This window comes from Cinclus cinclus, chromosome Z, assembly GCF_963662255.1.
Source record: "Cinclus cinclus chromosome Z, bCinCin1.1, whole genome shotgun sequence".
Classification (NCBI taxonomy): Eukaryota; Metazoa; Chordata; class Aves; order Passeriformes; family Cinclidae; genus Cinclus; species Cinclus cinclus.
In genome coordinates this window covers 808,306-831,675 of record NC_085084.1, presented here as the reverse complement: position 1 = coordinate 831,675, position 23,370 = coordinate 808,306, and the positions used below count along the sequence as shown (strand labels likewise).

The window sequence follows — 23,370 nt, the reverse complement described above, 5'->3', positions numbered from 1 at the left end:
TTGGACAATCCCACTGCAGTCCCTGGAGAGCTCCTGGGAGCTGGGAAGAAGCAGATCCTTGTGGAAAGAGTCACAAGACTCAACTAAGACACAGAAGAGCTGTCCTGAGCAGGGTCACCCTTAGGGAGGACTAAGGTGACTCCTCCAGTACCTTCAAAAATGAAGGGAAAAAACACAAAAGAAATATCTTTCTAATTCCTAGAATCACCAGTCAAGATTTTCTCTCTCTCTCTCATTCTCTCCCTCTCTGTCTCACCATTCTTCATGCCTGACCAGGCCAAATATTAAGATAATTTTCTACTTGAAAACATTAGCAGGTGTCTCATCCTATCTTTGTGGTACACAGAGCATAAAAAATACTTAAAATCTAGTGCAAGTCAGCCTGAAATGTGTTGTTTGGTGAGATCATACAAGGCAGAAAAATTGTTCATCCATCACATTTTGACATCTGCACATCCCTCGATTTCATTTATGTTTAGTCTGAAGAAAAAGAAGGAGGAGCTGTTTCTTGAAGCAACCTGTTTTTCCTCAGATAGGTTTATCTATTGAAGTTATTCACTGCTGTTCAGTCTGAATGTATACCTTCCTACTTCATTATCAATTAAATTTTATCTGGATTTCAGGGGTTAGTAAACCAGTCTGATAAAATCTTAAGCAAAATGTACATTGAGAGGTTTGCCTAGCTTTCAGAACAGATACTGAATTAAAAAAAAAAAAAAAAGCTTTTTTTACCCTGAAGAGAAACTCTGTCAGTCCACACAACAGAAATCCCATCATGCAAGAAATACCAGCTGCTTTGTTTGATGACTCAAGGCATGAAGCAGCTCAGCATCTCACATCAACATTTTCCTTGTCATTCATATTCTAAACAGAGCCTTTTCCAGAGCTGACTGTGATGTATCTTTGGAAAACAAACCAACCTTTCCTCCTCTGATCTCTGCTAGCAAGGGGATGGATTTTCCAAAGATGTGCATGCATGCAAAGGCTGGGGCAGTTTGTAAAAAGTTATATTTTTACTCAATACCCTTCAAGGAGACATAGAAAATACCCATGTTAAGCCTCAGAAAGCATGAACTTTTTCATGAATGTTTGAAATTGAATTTTTGACAAGAAATGCTTGTCCTAAGCCCATTCTGCATTTGTCAACTTTTCAGACTCAAGAGTAGACTACAAAAACTGAGATGTGGGGAAAGCCAGGGCCTACAGTGACAGCTGACAGGCAACCTAGAATTCTGATAAAATACATGTTTTAGATAAAGTGCCTGCAGCAAGCACCTCTGCAGAACAGCAAAATTTTATAGCACTCACTTAGCAAGTGGGTGAGTGATTATTTTTATGAAGGGCACATCAACTGGATTACTCCTTCTTCCCATTTTCAACCTGTGCCAGAGAAACCTTTTGAATGAAAATTTCATCAAAACTTCCAGTTACGACAGATCTGTGCTTTCTTATGAAAAGCATGCTGTCAGAAATCTTCAAACAAATTGGTTTCAGTAAAACAAGAGTAAAAAAAAAAAAAAGCCCTTCAGTCCCAGGTAATACATATTTCCCCTCTGAGTATTATTAGATGACAGGTCTCAGTTCAGAAGGCAAACAGGAAGATGACATGTCTCCAAGCAGCAGGGCACAGGCTGAGCAGCTTTTCTCAAAGCCAGACCCTGGAACAGGAGCCAAGAGAGGAACACAAACCCTGGGAGCATCTCTGCACATTCTGCAAAACCCTGGGTGTCTTTAGGACATCCCAGGGGATTCACAGTAAGCCCCTGCCTGGGTTCTGTCATTGTCCATGGAGAAAGAGCCAAGATGCCTAAATTCAGAGAATTCCCTTCACAGGACACAAGGAATAATCTGCAGCTGTTTGTGTGTGACTTTATCTGTGACACTGCACAGTTAACTCCATAGCCTTGCTGAGAGCCTGTGTCTCCAGCAGCAATTACAGTGGTTTGCTAAACTCTGGAAATCACTGTTAACTACCAGACATTTCCCCAAGGTGATCTGAACATCTCCCCCTCCCACTGAAAGGGTAAGAAATTGTATTGAAAATTAATTCACATAGAAGTAGCATTGAAATATTTCACATCACATTGTCCAGCATCCACGTATGTTTGGCAGCACTGCCAGTCTCAAAAAGTAATAAAGGAGTTTTCAGGCAAGGCTAAAAGAAAACACACTTTTCCTTTCTTTTTTCCTTTGCAAAAGGAAATTTAACATGAAATTTTAGAGAACGGTCAAAAATTCAGTCTGAATTTTTGAAAAATTTGGAAAAATGGGAATATCTGATGAGCTGTATTCACCATTAGACAGTGTGCTCAGTAATCAGTTTTAGGAGAGGAGAGAGGAGAAACAATAACAACCATTTCCTAGAACATCAGTAAAAGGATGCAAAGAGAGACAATCGTTTACACAGAAATACAAAGGTCTGGGTTTTGATGCAACTGCTAGTGGAATTTGAAACTGGGTACAGGAAATTGTTGACCATCCTGTATGGTAGAGGTCTATAAATCCATCCATTACTCTGCCACGAGCAGTCAACCCAACCTTATTTTCAAACACTTCCTTAGGAAGCTGAAAGCTTTAAGGTAATTTTATCCACTCTGAGTAGAACCTTTGCTGTCACACACATTATCAAAACCCACGTCATCCTCATCTTTCTTGCTCTTTTGACTTGCTGTCTCTTTCAAAGAAACATATAAAACAAACTTCATGTTTTTACTTGGAACAGCAGCACACACCGTACTGTTAAAAGGAGGATTTTTTTTTGTTTATGTAAGAAAAAGGGTGCTTTTAATAAGAACCTATCTGTGTTTCTTATATTTTGTTTGGTATTCATCCTCACAAGTGATTTTTTTTCAGCCATTTTTTTCATACATCTTTTGGAAACCTGTAAAATGGTCTTGCAAAATTCAGGCACACTCTTATTTATTGCACACCTATTGGTTTACCTGCAGAATACTTAGATAAATGTTTAAAAAGCACACCATATATTTATCTGTGTTTTTCAAGATGTTTTATTTTTAATCACTCCTTACTCTGTAAATGTTGCAACTAATTTATTTATCTATTTATTTAATCATTGCTCAGTCTTTAAGTGTTTACTGCTCCTCAGGATTGTGTAACAATGTACTTGAAAATCAGCGGCCATAAAATAGTCACACTCTGTAGCCAAAGCTGTTTTCACTCATACTTGAAGGCTGAACTCATGGCTGTCAGCTGTTCTGCAGCAAAGCTTTCCAATACAGGTATTTTTATCAATGAAACTTAAACCAGACTCTGCTCTATGGCTCATAAAGCACTTAGTAATCCTTCCAAATTAAATTCTCTGGAGGAAAACCCGACCCTGTGAATTCTATGATACACAGTCTAGCTCACTGTGCTACAGTTAACATGTCAAATAATTAGAGATGCTTTACCTCAGTATGTTTGCAGTAGCTTTCCTTTCCTGTGGCAGAAGGTCAGGGTCTCTCAAAACTTCCTCCAGCAAATTTAACACATTCATTTTCAGCTCGTTGTTCAGCTCAAAATCCTGAAAAAGAAAAAAGTTTTACTACCTTTGGGCTTAACATTATTGATCAAACAATTGAAACCATATACTTTAATAGGTTTGCCTTTTTGTCTCAATTAAATTTGAATTCTTTGATTTTTTTTTTTTTTTACTACAATGTTTGAAAGTATTTAGAGAAAGCTGTGACAGTGAAACTGGTCACAAAAGCAGGATATCCCAAAGGCTGGGATTTTTCTCCTTTTTGACCTGCTGTGTGAAGAAGGGATGATCAGGTAACCTTTTTTTTCTGAATTATCACCTGAACTATTATGCATCTGGCCAGGACCCACATCATCCTCTCTCCCCCTCTGTGTTTTACTGCACTTCTGGCATCACTGCCCAGCCAGGCAGGAACCTTGGCTTCCTCTCACTGCATTCTTGAGTTTCTCTGTTCATCTGTCTCCCCTCTGGTGTTTCTATCTCATATCCAGCCTCTTGGATAGGTCTGACTTTTGTGCAGTACTCAAACGAAAAAGTTCACTAAATAAGCTGGTCCTGCACTGAAGGGCTTCAGCATTTTAATTTTCTGACACAGGCTTGCAATTCAGGGACATGCAACAACCACTTATGCTGATCTCTTAATTTGAAGAAACCATGATGAGAGAGCATTAGACATTCTCCAACCACAGAATGTACAAGCTCTGAACTGGGCAGTCACAGCCAAGTCTTGGGGTAGACTCCAAAAATTCCTGTGTTCAGCTCAAAGCTAGAATTTTGACAGGAAAACTAAACCCAAGCCCTTCAGGTGCATCACAGCCCTTCCCTGATAACCCACAGCTCCTTGCAAGCAGGACCACGAGTGTGCAGAGCTCCCTCTTGTTTCCATGGCAACAGGAGGCACGAAGTTAACTGAAAATGGGGAATATTTGGCAGCTGGGCACAAGAGAGTTGTGTTTCCTTCCCAAAGAACCCCCACAGCCCCTCCTGTGGTGAGGGGCTCTGGAGATGTGGTGCTTTGGGAGCAGCAGAGCCAGCCCAGGTGAGCGCAGCCCACGGGATGCTGCAGGAGCACCAGAGCACTCCCATAGCCACCAAGACAGGGGGAGCCTAATTTGGAAACGGGAGGGAACAGTTCAGACCAGGAGGGGAATGAGTGCCCACCACAGGACGTGCCACAGCCACCCCTGCAGCAGTTTTGGGAAAGGTTTTACTGCTCCAGTGTCAGCGCTCAGAAATCACCTGCCTTGGGCATTTCCCTCCTGTTACAGAACTCCCTCTCCATTCCTCCAGACTCTCCTCATCTGGGCCTCAGATAATTAATGCTCTGGAACTGATTAATATCTGTGCCTTGTTTTTCTGGAGATGTTTATCTGTATTTGAGGGTACTGAAGAATAGGAAGCTGCAGCATCAAGCTTTGGATGTGGTATCAAATATTCAGTTCAAAGCCAAGTGAAAGTGATTTCTGGGCACTGCACTCAGTTTGTTTTCTAAAACACATTTTGTACAGCTACGCTCTGAAATTCTTCCCTTAGGAGCTGCTCTAGCCTGTTTGCAAGGAAAGACAAGAGAACCTTTTCATATTTTTGAGGTATGGAAATGGGAATAATTAAAGAAAACACAAGGATTGTAACTAAACTACATGACAGTGCAGTGCACTCTGGTGATTAGGAAAAGAAAATAATTTGAAATACAAAACGATCAAAACTTAGTTAAAGGAGAAACCTTGAGTCTGCACAAGCCTAAGCAACCAGTGTAATTAATGTCAGAGTTTGCCCTGTGCCTCAGTGGCAGGCACTGCATGAAAGAGGAGGGGTGTCCCTGCACAACCTGTGCCACAAAAATATCCCAAATGTGCAGAACAGGTGTGCAGGACACATCCCCCATCCTCATTAAGCATTGCTGGGTAAAATCACATCATTGCAGTCAGGATTTTACCTCCAAGCACAGATTTCAAACCACAACTGGTCGATTACTGTCATTACAAGGTATTTTCTCTCAAGATGTCTTGTTTTACTGAAACCAAACCTATGACCAAAAAAGTCTAGAATTTTAGAAGTTCTTTCATTTACAAATAGGATGGGAAAGCCTCGCCTATAATTATCAGATTCAGCCAAACCAAATCATTTCCAGTTTTTGCATGTTTACATACTAATTCTTATAATAATAAGAATTAATAATTTGGTCATTAACATTAAAACTTGTTTTACTGAGTAATCTCCATAAGATTGCAGTGCTGGGGAATCTCAAAATTATGGTTTTCTTTTTTAAAGCAATGTCATCTGTTTCTCATAGTGTGATGAGGAGAAAGAAAACTATGAAAAAAAGGTGGGAATCAGAAGAGAAATGAAGAACTAATCTCTTTTTTCTAGTGAAGGTCATTATCTAAGTGGAACTGAAATTCCAGTGCAATGAGCAATATATTTTTTTAAAATTTTGCATTTACACATGTACATGTACTTAACTTCTGCGGAGAAAGGTTGATATAACGATGATAAAAACACCAAAATACTTAGCAACCAATTCTAAAAATAATTTAAAAATAACTAAATAACTCTAAATACATGCAGATTATCTCTATCTGCATCATGGGTGTCACATATAAGTATTTATCTGTTTATACTATAGGACACTTAGATCCACAGGTAGCTATTTATGGCCCTAGATATATGTGCATAACAGCTCTCTACATAATTTTACACCACTTTTTTGACTTCTAGCTCTAATTTACATATCAGAGAAGGAATACAGTTGGTCAGACAAGAATCTTTCAATTTTCCAGCAGGCACATTTCAATCTGACAGTGGTTCAGTTCTTCATGAGAAGGTCACATACCTCTAATATAGTTTAGGGTTTACAGTAGCCTAAAGATTTGTGAGTATTATTCAGATTTGGAATCACTGGCCAAAAGAAAAAAGAGTGCAGCAGAGGCAGCAGAAAGCCAGGAAAAAAGGCTTGACCTTTTCAAACTAAAAGCACTAGATTTACTGTTGGTGGTTTATCCAGAGAATATATTTTCAAGATTTGACACGAGCTCAGTGAAACCCCAGAAGCTTTTCCTGTCCCCTTTCTTTAAATGCTCCTCAGTGAGAGGAAACATTCTGCATCTTAACAATGTGGGGAGCACTGAATAATCCAGACAAGTAAAATCAAGCTAAAACATGGGAACATGATTTATGTTTGAGTAGGCCAGTGACAAGAACTACAAAAGGACATCAGGGAGGGAAGAAAGAGGCAGAAAGGGAGAGGTCTACTGGAAGAATTTTGCAAGGAATTTGGAATATTTGCAGGTAGATGGGGATTGCCTTGCAGTTTTTCATGTATCTGCTGTCATGCCAAAAAAAAAATCAGGTAATTATTTCAGTGGCAGCAGATGTGTGTGTCTTAATCTCGTGCACAACAGATCAAACACTATGAGAGTTTAGTGAAGTTACTCCACTGCTGCAGTCCTCTACTACAGCATTTAATTTTGAAGCATAAAAACACACTTCACCTGCCACACACAATTGTGTTGAGCAAAATCTGTGTAAATTCACATGCAACAAAACCTTGACACAGGTGGAAGGCAGAGATAAATGGAATTATAACTGGCTTTGAGGAAAACTCATCCGTGAACTTGAAATAAGTCTGGCTTACTTCAAGATAAAAAGCTGTTTCAGGGCAAGGGCCACAGGTGCTGGGGGTCAATTTGCAATGTAGTCAAAATACAGAGTGTATCTTGCTAAGTGCAGCTTAAGTGTAGCTTGTTCATATTTCTAAAATTACCTTAGTATAAACTCACCAGGTACCTTATTCATTGCTTTATACCATTCAATATGAGCTAAGTGAGGCTCATGTAAAGGATTTTTATATCTATTTTTTTTTTTCCAATGCAATGGAAAGAAATTGAATTGGCCAATCCACGTGAGCTGTTTTTTAACTAACTAAAATAATCTTTTCTTAGACAAGGCTCTGTCTCCAGGTGTTCTCCCCAGTCCCCAGGTGCTGTCAGTAACTCCCTGTGGCATTCCTGCTGCTGGAAGCAGAGCCCCAGGGAATGGCCAAGACAGCTGCAGATGCTGTCACAGCTGGAGCTGGGCAGGCTTGGGGCACATGTCATGACCTACATTCCCAAACCTGAAGCCATGGTTCTGTGGTCAGTCCATAACTCGGGGACACTGTCCAGCAGCCAAGAGAGCTGCTCCAGCTGAGATCTGCAGAGAAGGTGTTGGAACCCTGGACACTGAGAGTTTTGGGTTTTCTGTGCTGTTGGGCACACTGACCCTCAAGAGAACACTGCTTTTGACCTGAGGGGCCTTGGAGAAGGCTTCCAAAATTAATACACTAATTAATTGATAGAACTAGAATCGCTGCTCTGTAGTTTGAGTAGAAGCGTTTAGCATCACACAGTGAAGGACTTGAAGTTTGGAGTTTTAAAATACAGTAATAAGTATGAAGTAAGATGAAGGTTTTAGGGTAGAGGTTTTCTTTCTCCTTCACCTTCTTCTTCGTGGGTGTAAGTAGGATCTTGTTTAATTGGGTAGAAAATGCCTCACTTAAGGTCATGGGTGTCTGTTTATTAGGTCAAAAATAAAAATAATTTAGGTGTTAATTCTTAATTAGACAGTTTTAGTTTAAAAAACCTTGTAACAAGAAAAATAGATTGCCATTTCACAACTTTTACCTTGTTAGCTAGAAGTGCTGTAGCACTCATTGTAACATAAATAAGAATTTATAAATATCTAAGTCCAAACACAAAACTCCATCTCTCGTGCTTTTAATCCTAACCCTAACAAAAAAAAAAAAAAAAAAAAATTAAAAGCAATAAGAATGCAGTGGGAACAAGCCCTCAGCTGTCATTCAGAGCTGGGGGACTGGAGAGCCCAGATGTGAAAGTTTCCTCCTTTGGGCAAGCTCCACTTCAATCTGTTTGCCCAAAGGAGCAGAAAGAGCTTCACTTTGCTACGTGAGTGTTCAGAGAAGAGGCAAGGAAGTATTGTTAAATAAAACAAGGATAATGAAAGTCATCCTGAGACTTTCTGCCCCTGGTCCCCTTTGCCTTCCTATTTTTTCCACCACTGCAGGAGCCAGTGTTAATTTTATTTTGGTGAGCCCTTTCTGTCCCCACCAACACTCCTGATTCCAGTGGTTCTCTACCTCATCATCTGTGTGTTCATTGCTCACAACAGGAGAATCCTGCTCTGCTCCTCTCAGTCCCATTTCAAAACCAAAATGTAAACACGAGCATTCTGCTGTTTATTTATTCTGCTTTTATTTAAGGCAAAAAGAAAGCTTTGCTGGCTTGCAGGTCTGAAAGGGAACAAAAAAAAAAAGGAGGGGTATGGAATAAAAAGAACAGAAATGTAAACAAAACAATCTGGAATACCTAAAGTTACCTTTCATACTGTGCTGGTTTTGGCTGATGAGCAGCACAGATTTGGCTTGCTCCTAAAAACAGGGTGGTAAAAACAGGGAAGCATGTGCCACCTCACCTGGGGATGGCTTGTTCCCAAACCTATCTGTGCCTTGATAGCTCCTCAGGACATTCATTAGCTCCTTGTGCCCTCCACACTGCAGGACTGCAGATCTGGCACTACCACGTGTACATTTACTTGAAATTCAAGTGAGGCCTCTGCAGTGTATGACCCAAGTTTTAAGAGTAATTAATTCTTTTTAAAGAGTTGTTTAGCATGATTTCAAGATAGCAAAACCACTTTATGAAAGCCCCTCCACACTGAATAGGCTGATTCATTAATTTTAATGATTCTGTTTTCTGCTCAAAGACAATTCTACATATTAAATGCTGCCCATGCTTAGATAAATTAAAACAAAAAAGAAAATAAAGAAAATAAAAAAGTAGAGCAACATTAAACCATCCCTAAGTGTGGTTTTGACACAGCTGCAAGACAGTGGAAGCTAATTGATTCCAGAGCCCAGCACAGACCTTCCAAATCGCAGCCAAGGATTTTCTAGAGCAAAGTGAGCAAGCACAGGGCCCCGAACCATTTGTTTGGATGACTCCTGCATCCCTTGGTTCGTGCACTAACCCTGACCCATGGTCTTGCATGCAGGAGAGCAGCAGGCTAAGGCAGCCAAAGGGCTCCAGAGGGAGGCAGGAAGGGTAGGGAACAGTGCAGGGCCAGAGCCCTGGGACAGATGGCTGTCTGTGAGCCTTGCACCCGTGCACAAAGCATCAGGACAACAGTTTAGGCACCGGTGAGTCAGAGAGCACCAAGACAGAGCTGGGTGTGCTGCAGAATCGCTCAGGAGCTGCATCACTGAAGCAGGTCTGCAGCATCTCACAGCTGACAGAGAAAGGAACTTCACACATCTATTGACTCTGATTCTCTTTGCAGCCAGTGGTGAGGAAATGACATTTTGCCATAAAGGAGGGTGTGTGGTTGGTCAGCTTCTGGAGTGGTGTGGGCTGTTGATGACCACAAAGATCTCAGGACACTGAAGGAGAACAGTCTCTGGACAAAGAAAAGCTGCCCACTTGGTGCTGGGAGTTTTTGCAGCAAAAACAAATTCAAAGCCAGGTAGAGGGAAAAAAATACCAAGATTGCACATTTATCTTTCCAGACATCAACTTATTTTCACTTACTTTGTAAGATGGGGGTTTAATTTTGTTTGGAGTTTTTTTAGAATAAAACCTGCCATTTCTTTTGAGAACCAAACCTGCTCTTGGCTGCTCACAAAGATGAAGGATGTCTCAGCCAAGGTTGCTGAGTATCCAGAGAATAATGCAAATACCTTAAAATATGCAAAAATTTTTGGCAGGTCTGTTGTTCTTAAAGAATTCCAATGCTTATATTGCTTTGTCATTTTGGAAATTGAATAAGGATTTCCTCACCAGACACAGGTGGCTCAGGATCTGCAGTTTGTGCTGAAACTGTAAAATAAGCTTGGAGCTACTGCACTCCCATCTACATCTTTACTGCAAACATTTCACATCGTTTGGCCAGACAGTAATTCTTCACTAGTCCTCCTTAAAGTAGTCCTGTCCCATATTTTTTGGCACCAACTAGTCAGACTTCTCTGTTTGTTTGGGCCTGTCCTTTCTCTCTCCCTGGTCTCATAAGTAAACAACACAAAAAGCTGATTATATGCTCTGCTGCTGTAGCATTTCTTACTTTCCATGCCAAAGCCCTTGCATTTTAAATTAATTGCTATATTGGAAGAGCAATGGACTAGGAGAGCTAAAGAATTAACATTTGACACCTCTGCCATGGAAAAAATAAATGGCAGTGAGAGGCCAGGGAGTGCAGGTAACAGCTTCCACTTTCAAAATGCACCATGATGTATTACTCATTACCTTTGTCCTCTTCACATATTTATTGGTATTTTTACAATACCAATTGTTAACATGATGAAAAAGCAACTGCAAAAGAAATCAGTGAAACTACCTGTAGATATTGCCTAATGTAGAGAGAAATTTCCACATTTCCACAATCACATAAATTTTAATTAGCATAGAGGATCAACTCATGTCATAGAAGATATTTAATATGAACTGGAACACAATAAGTACCTAGAGTAACACAAAACTGTAATAACAGTCTGCTGCCACTTCTACTTCAGCTCCGTATTTGCTTGATTCTGACTTTAATTTAACAGGGAGTCAAAACTTGGTGTACATAGGCTGTTCCCAGTAACTTGAAATCATTAATAACTCCTGTGATAGCAAGAGAGATTTTAGTGATCTCTTCTGGGCTGTTCAGCTTTCCAAACAAACCAGTTTTCCCACTTACATCTTTTACTGAGTTAATTCTCTAGCAAACTTAGCCTCTATGAAAATTAAACCCTTCACATGGGAAAAAGGGAATTGATTTCACACAGCTTGACATTGCTGCAGTTAGCTTTTGAGATGAAGTATCCTTTATTAGCAGCATGAAGTGACAAAGCAGTCTGTAAGTGCCATGAAGCAGCATCTGCACAAGGTGTACAGAAATCTCTCAGCTTTCCTTTCCTTTCCTTTCCTTTCCTTTCCTTTCCTTTCCTTTCCTTTCCTTTCCTTTCCTTTCCTTTCCTTTCCTTTCCTTTCCTTTCCTTTCCTTTCCTTTCCTTTCCTTTCCTTTCCTTTCCTTTCCTTTCCTTTCCTTTCCTTTCCTTTCCTTTCCTTTCCTTTCCTTTCCTTTCCTTTCCTTTCCTTTCCAACTTTCCTAAACTTTCCCCTTCCCCTTCCCCTTCCCTTTTCCCATTTTCAATACTCTTCCACATCCATGTTGAATTCACCAAGCACATTTCCCACCTGTCAGCCCAAAGGGTGCTTTTTATCTATGATATTGCACAAAACACTTGGATTTCTTCCCCTCCCTCCTCTGCCAACTCCATTTTGCCACCACAAACCAGACCCCAGTGCTGCCAGGCCCATGGTCATGGTTTCCTGTGCATGATTCACCATGAATAAATAAATGAAAATAAATGACAATAAATGAATAAACTTCTGCATGAGAACATGAGCACTTTAACACAAGCAGAGCAGCTGGGCTGGGCTGGCTGTGGCACAAGCAGAGTGAGATATTGATTCCTGTGTGCTCCAGGGAAAGAGAAAAAAAAAGGGATAAAATTCTCAGAAAGCTGTGTGAAAGCAAATCTTAGGATGGAGAAATGCAAGAATGCTGAAGATGCAAGGAGAAAAAACAACAGGGCTGTGAGCAGTGTAGAGATAGGCCTGAGGAATATGTTAAGCGAGGTAGATAGCAAGACAGCAAGAAATATGTAAGTTTAATACTGTTTATCCATTGTTTTAAAGTATTACAAGCAAGCATTGTTCAAAACAAGAGGTACCTGTAGCTTTATTAATTGGGCTGAGCAAATGCTTGTCAGCTTTTAATATTCTGCTAATTGGCTAGAAAGTTGTTAAAAGGCTTTGTAACTTTTGAGAGGAGGTGATAGATTTGTCTTTACAAACAAGCTGTGGGTAGATAAAACCAGCACTGAGAGATAAAAGGAACAATGGGAAGGATTCCACTGATTGATGGATGGACAAAGATATTTGCCTTTACAAACAAACTGCAGGTTTGCTGATCAATGACACTGGATATTGAAAGATGAAAGAAGCAATGGGGAAAACCCATGAATTCCATAAGAATTAAAAAGGAAAAGGGAGGGTTGTACATTAGAGAGGAATCTCGGGTATCAGTCATTCTGGGAAGTCTGTGCCTCTCCAGTACCTCAGCCCATGGGCAAAGAGAGGGAAATGTGGATGGGAAATTGGGATAAAAAGGAGGCTGCAACCTCCAAAGAATTGAGAGATCCCAGGAGAATACCCCATGGCCTCTCCCTTTATTCGAATAAAGTAAAAGGACTCCCCTGTCTCCTTTTCGGACATAAACCTCTGGTGTTGGTGGCTTAATTTTCCTGACATAACCGAGAGCATTTTAGCTGTTGTCAGGGTGGGCGCTCTCACCATCTCCTGCGTCTCACTCTGTAAAACGAGGCCCATGACACTGATGGGATAAAAGCTCTAAGACTGCCCCGTGATTGCTGCGTGTATAATGCACAAACCCCACGATAATAGCCAGAAGACCCACCCCCAGGGGGGATACCTGTGAGTGTTTGGAGACCCAGTGGCGCAGGACGTTGAGGACGCGGTTGGTGGCGGCCCTGCGGATGATGAACTCCTTGTCGCACGTGCGCTCCGAGTTGTTGAACCCTGCACACCAACAAACCTGCAGTCAGCACGATGGGGAAAATCACAAACTTAAAAAAAAAAAAAAAAAAACCAAACAAACTGAATGCCACAGAGGTGATGTGGGTAAACTGAAGGGTTATAGGGTATTTCTGTGAAATAAAAGGAAAGGTGCGCGACAGACAGCAAAATACGAACATCTGGACAAAAGAAATTTTTTGCAGCATCAGTGCAACACAACTTTGCCCATCACAGCACAGACACCTCCCGGTGTCAGCTTTAGAAAAATGAAGCTGAAAAACTCACTTTTCTGAAGCTGAACAACTCAGCTTTAGAAAGACGAAGAATAATTCCCTGTGCAATTAAATTTCAAGGCCTCCCTTCAGCATGGAAGAATAAAAAAGTGAATAAAATAAACCCAAAACCAAAGAACAATTTTAAAAACTTTTTCAGTATGGAAGAAATTTACAGCAAAGAAAAGAACCATACCAAAGCTAGGCCTGTAATCAAGCAGATTTGAGAAGTCAGCATGATTTAGGAAAGGGAAACAGGTAAATTTCAGAACCGGTAAAGAACAAGGGGAGGAGAATAGCTTAAACATGAAGGAGAAAAAGGTCAGCACAAGAAATCTTCCTTCACAAGAGCAGTATACTGAAGGCTCTAGTAATCATCACTTCAAATCACTTGTTTTTTTTTTGAACCACTGGGATGACAAGAAAATGAGAAGATCTGTGGAAATACATTTATAGACCCAGCTGCCTGAAAACTAAGATTTTCCAGATGCAGCATTTCTCCACTCATTTTTAATGGGCAATATATATATATATATATATATATATATATGTATGTATGTATATTTTAAAAAAATTGTGAGCAATATTTACTTACAAAGAATTAAGTTTTAATAACAAACAAGAAACTTTCTCCCTACATTCATATTAATGCTTCTCTTTTCATTGTGCTGTAGCTTTATCAGAAATAAAATTTGTATGCTAAAATGAGGATTATATTATTATTTTAATAATAATTAAATTGCTACACTAATCCCCTGAATGTCTTTTTAAAAACAATAACTCTGAAGATAGACTTGAGAATCTTTCATTTTCCTAAGTTTCTGTCAGATTTGCTCTTGCACTGTACTTCACTCCATTCCATTCAATGCAGAGTCCAGGAACAGCTGGGAACACTCTCCCATATGACCAGTACTTTACTGTTTTGTTGTTTGGTTTTTTTAATAAAAGCTGCTGGAAAGCCTATGTTTTATTATAAATAGCACAGGCAGATTAAACTTCTATTTATTCTGTGATAAACCCATTGGAGGGTTTTGTAGAGGCTTATATTAGTTTTGCTCTATTCTTACAACAGACAATCCAGAAAGTCCAAATTGCTGCTCTGTATTTTTAGCAGGATAAGCAAGACAGGAAGTTTAACTGCACTTTCACATCTTTTACTGCAGGTTAGACCACAACCCCCAAATGTATTTTCTATCTACACTTACATTTCATGGGCATTTTTAAACTACAGCATATTACACTGTAGATGGCATCTAAGATACAGTATCAAAGGAAGTTTAATATTGAAGCTATTCAAGCAGTCTCATTTGCCCATAAAGAGAAAATCTCTGAGGTTTTTCTCAACAAAAAGTAACACAGGCAGTGTTTTGTGTGTTATTTTTCTGTGCCTTTCAGAGTTAACCTGTGGCAGAAGCAATTAGGAGCAGATGTTATAAACTGTTCAATTAGCCACTTAATTGCAGCAATGAAAGTCACAATGAAAATTATATATTAAAGCAGCGAAGTCTTTACCAAGGTAACATTAAGGAAAAGAAGTTCAGTAAGCTGAGGGAAAGAGGAAGAAGCCTACAGAGACAGTTTTCAGTGAGCTACAAAAAAAAAAAAATATATATAAAAAGGGAAGGAAAAAATTGAAGCCTGCAGAGATCACTTCAGCAAACCTGTGTGTTCCTCAGAATTTCATCAGTTTTTAAGCAGTAATTAGCTCAGTGCAGAGAACAAGTAACACATTAACCCAGACCCACATTTCCACACTTAATGCTGATGTGTTGAACCAATAAATGGAGATCTCCATTTGTGGGAGAGAAGACCTGAGGTGAGCACAGCTGTCCCCTCCTGTCAGGGAGTTGTGCAGAGCCACAAGGTCCCCCCTGAGCTCCTTTTCTCCAGGCTGAGACCCTGTCCCAGCTCCCTTCACACCTCTACAAATCTGGATCTGCACACTGACAAGAACAAATAATTTAATTAGGATTCTGGATGGACCTGCCCACATCCATACCCCATGGTAAAATTACCTGAAACATGGTAAATATCTGTTTCTCTCCTGGAGGAAGCAATCTTTCCACATCAGAAATGCCAGCAGTATTTCTAATTATTAATCATCTAAGTGGGCAGCTGCCTCAGTGAGTGCTACTTTCAAGTAATGTTTTTTCACCATTATCTGCTGAAATTAATATGTACTGGTTCCACAAATAGTATCTTCACATAATGGTGATGCAGAACTTTTACCACAGGCTGTCAAACACAAAGTTAATCTGACAGCATTGCTATTTCACTGAATTACTTCTTTCAATACTATCTAATCACTCTGTTCATGTATTTGTCTTCAGATTGTGTTATGCAAAACATCCAGTCTCACCTTCATATGTTTTATTTTGTACACTTCAATAAAAACGTTTTATAGTTTTCTCTATTAACAAGGATTAAAAGAAAATGGGTGCTGAATAGACAGAGATCTCCACATTAAACACTTCATTAAAAAGCTAATACTTCTATAGCTTTTATATAGCTTCCACTATCACCAAAGATTTAAAAAGTAAGGGCTGGATTGAGAAGTAAATTACAGTATTTAAAATCCACCTCACCCTAGAGGAACGTTTGTATCATGGTAAATTCTGCACCATATACTTTAAAGAAATTAAACATGCACATTTTCTCGTCTATTTCAGTTAAGAAGTTGGAAACTCTCACTCCAGTTGCAGCATTTCTGCATCCAATAGGTGTCCCTGCCCATGGCAGGGGGCTGGAACAAGATGTCATTAGGGTTCCTTCCAAACTAAACCATTCTAAGATTAGTCTGAGATTAATATAACAGCACATGATTCCTGACCATAGTAATTAACTTGTCCAAAGTTTTGATGGTATAATAATAATATCCACTTTTAAGGGTTTATCTACACAAAGGGAAGTCTGTTCACAAGAACTGGTGCGAGTTGTTCAGAGTCATGAAGTTCCTGGTGTCTTTCTCAGCAAAAATCTTCATTTCAGAGGCTTATTTGATGTGCCAGATTCCATGAACTACCCTGGCATCTCACACCGAAGGAGTGTTAGCACCCAGCAGTGGGAGAAATCACACTTCAGACTCTGGGGAGATCCCAGCCAGCCCCACAGAGTCCCAGGGATGTGGAAGGAGAACATTCAGGGCCCGCCAGGCACATCACAATTAATCAAAACTGATGGATGCTCCCCAGATCTGTAGGGCAGCTTCACCACTCAGCCTGGCTTGAATCCTGGCACCTTAGCAATCACTGTGCTGCTTTCTGACCTGCATAAAAAACAACTACAAACCCCAGGCCTGGGGCACAGCACCTTTCACCCACAGACTGAAACTGAAAAAGCCTCTCCAATATATGCGGGACAAAAGAAAAGGCTTCCCCAGTGCACAGGGAACCCCCAAAAAGGGATTGTATTTTTTTTTAACTGGACAAAAGTTTGGATGAGTGTTTATAGATTACCATCCTTACTGGTTATACGTTCTCAAGCAAGTAAAGGGGTTTCACACATCTTCACAGAGACAAGACAGAAAATTACTATTTTAGCATTGGAAAGAAATCTAAACTGTCAGTGATCCTGCCTTCCTCCATTTATTTGTTTATTTATGATATCGGCTGTCATGCATTAGCCAGCCAAAGAATGGCAAAACTGGAAAAGGAAACCAAATTATCTTAGACTTCTTTCCCTACCTAACCCATTCTGTGGGTTTTTAGATGAGCAATCTGAGGCTTGAGAGCACTAACTGTGACATTTAGCCACAGTCTTTTGGTTACCTCAGGTTATAAGAGAGGTATATTTAATCATTCACTATGCTAGCCTTCAAGCTTGTTCCACAAAGGGTTACAAACTAATTCAGCATCAGAACTGACTGTCAAGAACCAGGAGCAATCCTGAATCCAACACATTTCAGGCATTTAATTGCACTTTCACTGGTCCTTGGAACATATGAAATCATTTTGTTCTAAGAAATATGCCACTGAAAATCCCTGTTGCAACCACCCACGTCAGAAATAATTCCAAGTATGTATTTGATTCTTCTGCCTAAAGCCTCTGCCACACATACAATCTAACTATCAAATCAAGTCAAGGGATTATGGTTTTAGCAAGGTAAATCCCAGTGATTCACATGGACCAGCTGATGTACAATACTGTAACACAGATAGAGACCTAGTGACTGTGTTTGATTTCTGCAAAATATTTAAGGGAAAGGTTGGTAAACTATATTTAAATGACCCTTGATTTAGAAAGGCTTTTTCTAATCAGAGAAATTTAAAGAACACAGCATTGAGATAAAGCAGTCATGTCAAGATTATGCAGCAAACTTGGACTAAATCCAGAAGCCTAAAAATACATCAGTCCTGCAAAATCATTTTAGTTTAATGGATGGGAGGGAAAGGTAAGTGGCTAAAGAATACCTTCAAGATCAAGACCGTGTTTTATCTCCTCGTAATAACTCAAAGGTTGCTCTGAGAATTATTATATTCTATGAGATTATATGCTTAAAACATAACTACCACAAATAATGAAAGATATTCCTTTAAACTTAAAGAAATATTGAGATTTGAAGATTCGTCCTTCAAAAATCCTTAAAAATAAGGTTGCTGCTATAGCTATAATTTGCACACACTCTTGAGATTGCTGGGGTTTTTAATAGAAACATTCTCTCGGGAGAGCACATCAGTCTCACTCTTGAAAAATATATCTTTAAAAATTGCTCAACACTGAGAACATACTTGCCATTGTGAGTTACACAATTTATTATTTAAAATCAATAACTCATCTCAAAGTAAAATAACCAAATACTGTGCATGTTTTGGTAAGCTAAAACCCAGCAGCAACACAAGAATATCCCGTCCTCTTCTTCTAGCACCAGCAAAGAGAGACAACAAGGGGTTAATGTCATAACCAAAACCACTTGCATACATCTCCAAAACCACATTTATTTGAACACAGAAAATGTTTGTGTGTGCATCCATAGATAAACTCATTTTTAGGTGAGTTTTCCCCATTTTTTCTGGTGAAGCCTTACACAAAACCACCCAAACCTTGTGCCTTTGTTCATAGATGTATCTGTAGGAAGGAGAAGATCCTGAATTTCCAAGGTTGCTGCTGCCAATTGTGTTCTCAGGTTTCTGAACACCATGACAAATGTGCAATGTGACAGCAGGTTTTTTTTTTTTTCCCTACGACTTACATAAAAAACTATAGGGAACAACTGACAAAGAAGAGCCTTTCTGAACAACCCTTAGCAATTATACTGGCAAATCTTTAGTAGACCTTAGACTTCTTTTTTTCACTGCAATAAGGTTTGAATTATCTGCTATGAACAGTGACAAGAATGGCAACACTGCAGCTGATATTTCTTTGAATTCATACATTTGCTTGTGCTCCTGCTACATCTCTTATCTTTCTGGGAGAAGATAAGCAATTTATACCTATTGATGTTTTTCTGCATTTCAAATGATCCCTAGCTCTTGATTTCCTTAATGACACTTCATCTACACTAGTAACTTGCTATATCATCGATATGAAGAGGAGTACAGCAGATATTTATTGCATAATGTTCACAGTCTTTTCAAGAACTATTCAAAGGAAGCTTTCAGATGCTTAAAGTGCTCAGTGTGCCATACCACAAAGAAAAAAAGTTAACAACAATGTGATAATGTACAGATAAAAAGAGAAAATCACATTAAATGGTTTTTGGAATTTTTACCTTTAGTTCATTAAAGTTGAAGGAAGTAGTTTGTGAGATTATTCATGTTTTTATAATGTCAATAGCAATAAAGGTTAAATGGAAAGGAGGCGATAATTGCAAGGAGACAAATGTATCATTTTTCAGACCATCTGTGAACAGAGAGTTGACTGTCATGAAAAACAAAAGCTGGCAGGATGCACACCAGTCACCAAAAAATGTCTGAACAAAATGTCCATCTCACAAGCAGCTTCCAGACCTGGGTCATAATGGCTTATGAATATTAAGCTTAAATGAATATTATTTATGCATGCCACACTTGGGCACAGGGGAAATGAAATGAAAGAAAAAAGGCATAAAAATCCTTCCCAAACTTCTCTTCCCTCACCACTGCAGCTGCTCAGGATTTACTGCAATAGGTCAGGAAACAAATGTTTCACAGCTCTGAAACTCAGGAAATGTCCAGTGAAAATATTTATTTCAGCTGAGTAGCCAGCTCCTCCAACAAATTAGAGTAAGATATTAATTCAAAATAAAGGCATGCATAAGTAAAGAAAGAAGATGCTAAGTTTCTGCTGAACTGGAGGGGGAAAAAGTCATCATTTTCTCCTATTTCCTTAATTACCAGAGCAGGGATCACTTGAAGCAAAACTTTAATTTTCGAGCCATTGTCCAAGAAAACTGCAAATGACTGTTTAACAAATTATCTAAAGTCGCAAAGCAACAATTTTTGTTAAAATTTATGAATGAGCAGCCTGGAACAGGGATCCCTGCCAGGGCATGGCCACCCGCCCCCAATGACCCCAAGCCCTCAGAGACCCCATGTCCAGCACAGCCCTGGCCAGTCTGCTTTGGAAACAAACCCATGGCAGCTCATGACAGCCCTGCAGCATCAGAAAGGGACACTGCTTGGGGCTAAAATTTCTTTTTTTTTTTGGTCACACAACCATTTTCAGCAGGGAACAGTGTCGGCTGTGGACTTACTCAGTGAATATTTCCCACACAGAAGTTTTTTAATTGAGATGGGAACTTCAAGGAAGTTCAATGTGCAGGCATCAGTGCCTCTGTGAATCTGCAGCAGTGGGTCTGGGAAACTCATCAAAATGCATCCCCAAGAGGGAACAAGTGCTCACTTCCCCAGTTCCTGCCTAGAGCCATTAGTTACACAAAAAATGACAAGGAAAAAGATTTGGTTGACCTGTGCAAAGAACATGGGGAGGTTAACAGATCCTACAACTTTATTTTCTGGGAATTAAACATGTTAAATCCCTGGCAGAAGCAGGGCACTGGGAGAGTCAGAACACAAGCAGGATTTGTAAGCAGGACACAATTTGATGGCATCCTGTCTCTCTGACAGCAGATGAAGTGCCCCCAGGCTCTACCCTGGAGTTTCTCATGAGAACTCTCAACCCGAGGAAGAGCAGATAAAATTACAGTCTTCTACCAACTGCTTAGATAAACTACCATCTTAATCTTTACTTGGGATATCACCATCAAAATTGTTTTCTTCCATGCCTGGAGTCAGAAGGAGGAAGTTGCACAAAGCCTTCCCAGTACAGGAATGAGATGGTATAGCCCAGAAAATTACTGGAGTGCAGAATTACTATTATAAATAGCAATGTTTATGGCACCACACTGAAAACCAACTAAAAAATGACACACAATTTCTGGTTTTGCTTCAGACATGGATGCTTTTATACAAACTCAGGAAGAAATACACATGTCTCCAAAGGTCAGCATGTAGCTACTGATGCAATTTGAGGCATTTAGCACAGCACAGGACTGGATTACGCAGCCAGGCACATAATGTAGAACCCAGCTCAAAATCACATCAGATACAGTTTGCTTGCCTTTCACGTAACAAGGAAATCTCTCACAATGAAAAAAAGAAAGCAAATATTTCCCTTACAAGCCTCGCTTAATTCCAGTCTTTGGCAAACCCCATACTAACTCAGCTGCATACACCAGAATCTTCAGCCCAGGACACACCATGGTGTAAAGCCACTTTGTTACTCCTTTGTTCAGAATCAGGGAAATCCTCCCTGAACAGGACAGCTGATACCCTTGAAAGCAGAACCATATATAGGTCTCTGTGTGCAAGACAGTGACAGCCAAGGCAGTTCTGCATCTGTTTAAAGCATCATGTGTGTTTGCACACAGTTTTCCATCTGGGGCCCAGCAGGATCCCACTGTGGGTGTCAGTGCAGCCCCTCCAAGTGCCAGCTCTGAGCTGAAGGCTGAGTGCACCTGGCAGCAGCAGGAGCAGCCACCGTGTCCCCTCCCAGCACACACGGGGCCTGAGCTCCCTGCCATCACTTGGCACAGGCTCTGTCGTTCCATTACTCCAATTAGTGCCTCTGCCAGAACAAACAAAACAAAAATATTGTCGCACTGGGAGCTGGCAAGTTGTTCAAATGACTGCAGAACAAGGTCTCCTGGTCACAACCCAAAATAAGCTGAGCAGCTCTCCTTATAAACTTTCATGAAACTTTCTCCTTATAATTTAGGTGTTTTAAAATAAACAGCCTTAATCGAGCTGTGCCTGATTTAACAGATTGGAAAGACCCACACAAGACCCACTGTGGATCTCTATGAAACGTGAATTACTACTTCCAGCTAGTTTTCGTCCCTCTAATATTGTGAGAGTAATCAAGCAGGGCTAAAGTGTGTCAGACTGAGAGCTCACGGGACTCATCTGGCTCAACCTCAGTGCTTAGATAGCTTTCTAGAGATTTTTCATTCTGGAAACCACAGCTGTAATTGACAAAGGTCCATTTCTATTATTTGCTCTTGCTGTTACAGTTGGGTTATGTTGCAGCTGACAAACTCCTACAGAACCTCTGAGGAGAGAACTTTCCATGCCCATTCCAGAGGCTACCCAAGTTGGCAGTTTCACAAAAGTATTTCTACACTGCTTATCTTGCATTCAGCTGCTCTAAGATTGAGGTATGGGAGCTCTACATCCCAGAAAGTACTGAAAGGGCCTGCGGTGTTTCACCTCAGGCAGCTATCAGGAATACAGTAATAGCCAGCTCAAAATAAATCAGACATTTACAATGCAAAAGGATTACACACTTCCCCTTGTACATCTCCTCTTTCACGAATGCACAGGTTATACACAGAACTAATGCACTAAAAATCAATGGAATGTAGCCTATAACTACCTTGTTAAATGAAGTTTTAGATTCAGAAAGGAACTCGATCCCCTCCGTTGACAGTGACACAAAGGCAGGTCCATCAATCCAGAGCCCACAGGCTGTGACAAAGCCTTGTCCAAAGGGCAGACAGATATTGGGAGCACATGGCAGCAGCACCAGGAGGGACTTCTGAGTCCCAAGGAATATTGAATTGCTCTGAAGGATGAATAGCACTTGCATTTAGCACCTGCAGCAAATGAACAGAGCAGGCTTTGCACTGACTTCAGAGAGAATCTGCTGCAGCTGGAAAGGTCTGGCTGCTTCTGCAGGCAGACTGTGAGAGCTATGCAAAAGCAGAGGATGCCAAGAAACAGTCTAGTCAACAGACAGATCAGTTTTTCCAGCCTAAAACTGACGGCAATTTAGATTAAGATTTCTTCTTTGTGAAAAGAGAAGGAGGTAAGTAACTCAAGCCAAAGGTAATTTAGCACCAGAGATGTGTGCAGTCAGTTAATTGAAAGTGGTCATATATATACAATTCATTTTTGTGTAGCAGCTTCAGGTTGTCATTTTAATCACTCCTTTAAATCACTTAAATGAGAGATATTAAACCTGTCTGTCCTTCTTACTAGCCCAGGGCAGATTTTCCTGTGTAGATCATTATTTGTCAGAGATACTCCCCCAAAAACTCTTTTTCCCCCTGCATTTTTCGCACCCTCTGCCTCTCACATGTGCTTTAAAAAACAAATGCTTGTACTGAGGAAGCCAGGCCCTCCTGCCAACCACAGCTCCCATCCCACTCCCATCCTGTCCCATAATGTCACCTTTTTTTGGTGAGAATTGGGACCTGGAGGAGGAGGAGGAGGAAGGCAGCTTTGAGGCATGCTGGAAATTCAATATACCAGCTAAAATCGTGTGACAGTGCTGTTGAAATAAAGCCACTGTGTTCATTAGGGAACAGCTCGTTTGTTTGGGTGAAAGTATTTGCTTCTTGTCTAATGTGAATTGTCTGTGTGGAGAGATCTTTACCCTCCAGCTTCAGCTGAGGAAGACAGAAGCTTCTCAAAGTTATTTCAACCTGTCTGTTAAAGAAAAAACACCCTAGATTAGTTTAGATCTTAAATTCAAGATTTTTTGTAAAACAGTCTCCTTGAAGCTCATG

General features: G+C 40.2%; 1 protein-coding gene across 2 annotated transcripts in view; it reads right to left on the bottom strand.

The window, feature by feature from the left end:
• The window catches only part of RASGRF2 (Ras protein specific guanine nucleotide releasing factor 2), a 112,798-nt gene that overhangs the window by 8,560 nt on the left and 80,868 nt on the right, over nucleotides 1-23,370 (bottom strand). For both annotated transcript variants that reach the window (XM_062513113.1, XM_062513114.1), the window contains exons 18-19: nucleotides 13,010-13,116; nucleotides 3,411-3,523 (exon numbers count right to left, since the gene is read on the bottom strand). In XM_062513113.1, coding sequence (XP_062369097.1) covers nucleotides 3,411-3,523; nucleotides 13,010-13,116 — 220 coding nt within the window. The remainder of the gene's footprint in view (nucleotides 1-3,410; nucleotides 3,524-13,009; nucleotides 13,117-23,370) is intronic.